Raw genomic sequence first — 1,181 nt, 5'->3', positions numbered from 1 at the left:
GAATCACAAGCATGTACACAACAAAACCACTATACGAATGTTTCTTGGTCTATGCATAAAAAGTATGTCTTCTACTTACACTAAAACATACAAAAAATAAACTACAAAAATTGTTTACACTTGATTTCAGCAAAAAAAGCTTTCTTCAAGAAAAATGATTCTTCTGTTTTCAGCCATCAAAAAAGGAATGCAAGTAAACAATAAATACATGTGCTTTCTCCATATAGACATATTTACACTTGAGTCTTTGGCTTATGTTTAAGTTTCTTTATAAAGATCTTTACGTGATCCAGCCATCATTGCACATTAAAACAAAATAAGCCAGTTTTTTTTTACTATATATAATATATATATGCAACACTTGAAACGTATAAAGAATGAACCTTACTATCAATCTGCACTGTTATTGTACTTTTACAACGTATCAAAAGAAAAAAAAGAAAAATTAATACCATATAGGAAATATTGATACATGCAACAGATGGTCGCTCTACTGTAATTGAGAGACGGCTGCATATACAAACACTGAAAAGTCCTAATTTGCGCAAATCTCTTCTGACTCTGGTTTTCATTAAATAGTATTTATGTGGCACTAAATGTTGATACTGTATACAAGCATAGAAACAGATTGAGTTCTTTTATTAAGATACACAACTTCATAAGAAAAATACTTTGCATTTAAAATTTAAAATCCCTCCCACCCCCCTCTTCCCCTAAAATCTTTCTTCACAGGATCAAGAACTGTTGTCAAAACAGCTTATTGAGATTCATGTATTTGGTGAACTTTGTCACATCCATTCCGACTAAGAGGATTCCAAGTACTCCAGCGCAACATCATAGCAGAAGCGATATTGCTCCTTTAAGGGGAAAGAGGGGGGGGAAAAAAAAAGAAAAAGTTAAATTAAGATTCTAAAGTATTAGCAGCAGTATCTACAAACAAGAATAGTCTTTGCTAACTACTATGCAATTTTAACTTCAAGCCTGACATGCTTAGGTTTTCTTTTTTTTTTTTTTCCTCCTACATAAGTATATTACCAGCTCTGATTTAAAAACTCATCCTAACCAATGAACTGGAAAAAAAAACCTGACCATGAAATGCAAGCATTTGCTTCTCTGATATTTTCAACTTCTGAACTGGTTTATCAAACATGAAAAGTTCTCCTATCAGTCAGAGCATTCCT

The 1,181-nt window shown here is 32.2% G+C and overlaps 1 protein-coding gene across 1 annotated transcript in view; it reads right to left on the bottom strand.

The window, feature by feature from the left end:
* Positions 1–803: 803 nt before the first annotated feature.
* Positions 804–1,181, bottom strand: part of PTPRK (protein tyrosine phosphatase receptor type K) — a 384,122-nt gene continuing 383,744 nt past the window's right edge. Inside the window, exon 36 of the mRNA XM_009644374.2 lies at positions 804–857. Within this exon, the coding sequence (XP_009642669.2) occupies positions 804–857 (54 nt within the window). The remainder of the gene's footprint in view (positions 858–1,181) is intronic.

The sequence above is a fragment of the Egretta garzetta genome, unplaced genomic scaffold, assembly GCF_000687185.1.
Source record: "Egretta garzetta isolate BGI_Z169 unplaced genomic scaffold, ASM68718v1 scaffold397, whole genome shotgun sequence".
NCBI lineage: Eukaryota > Metazoa > Chordata > Aves > Pelecaniformes > Ardeidae > Egretta > Egretta garzetta.
This window is presented reverse-complemented; position numbering and strand designations above follow the sequence as displayed.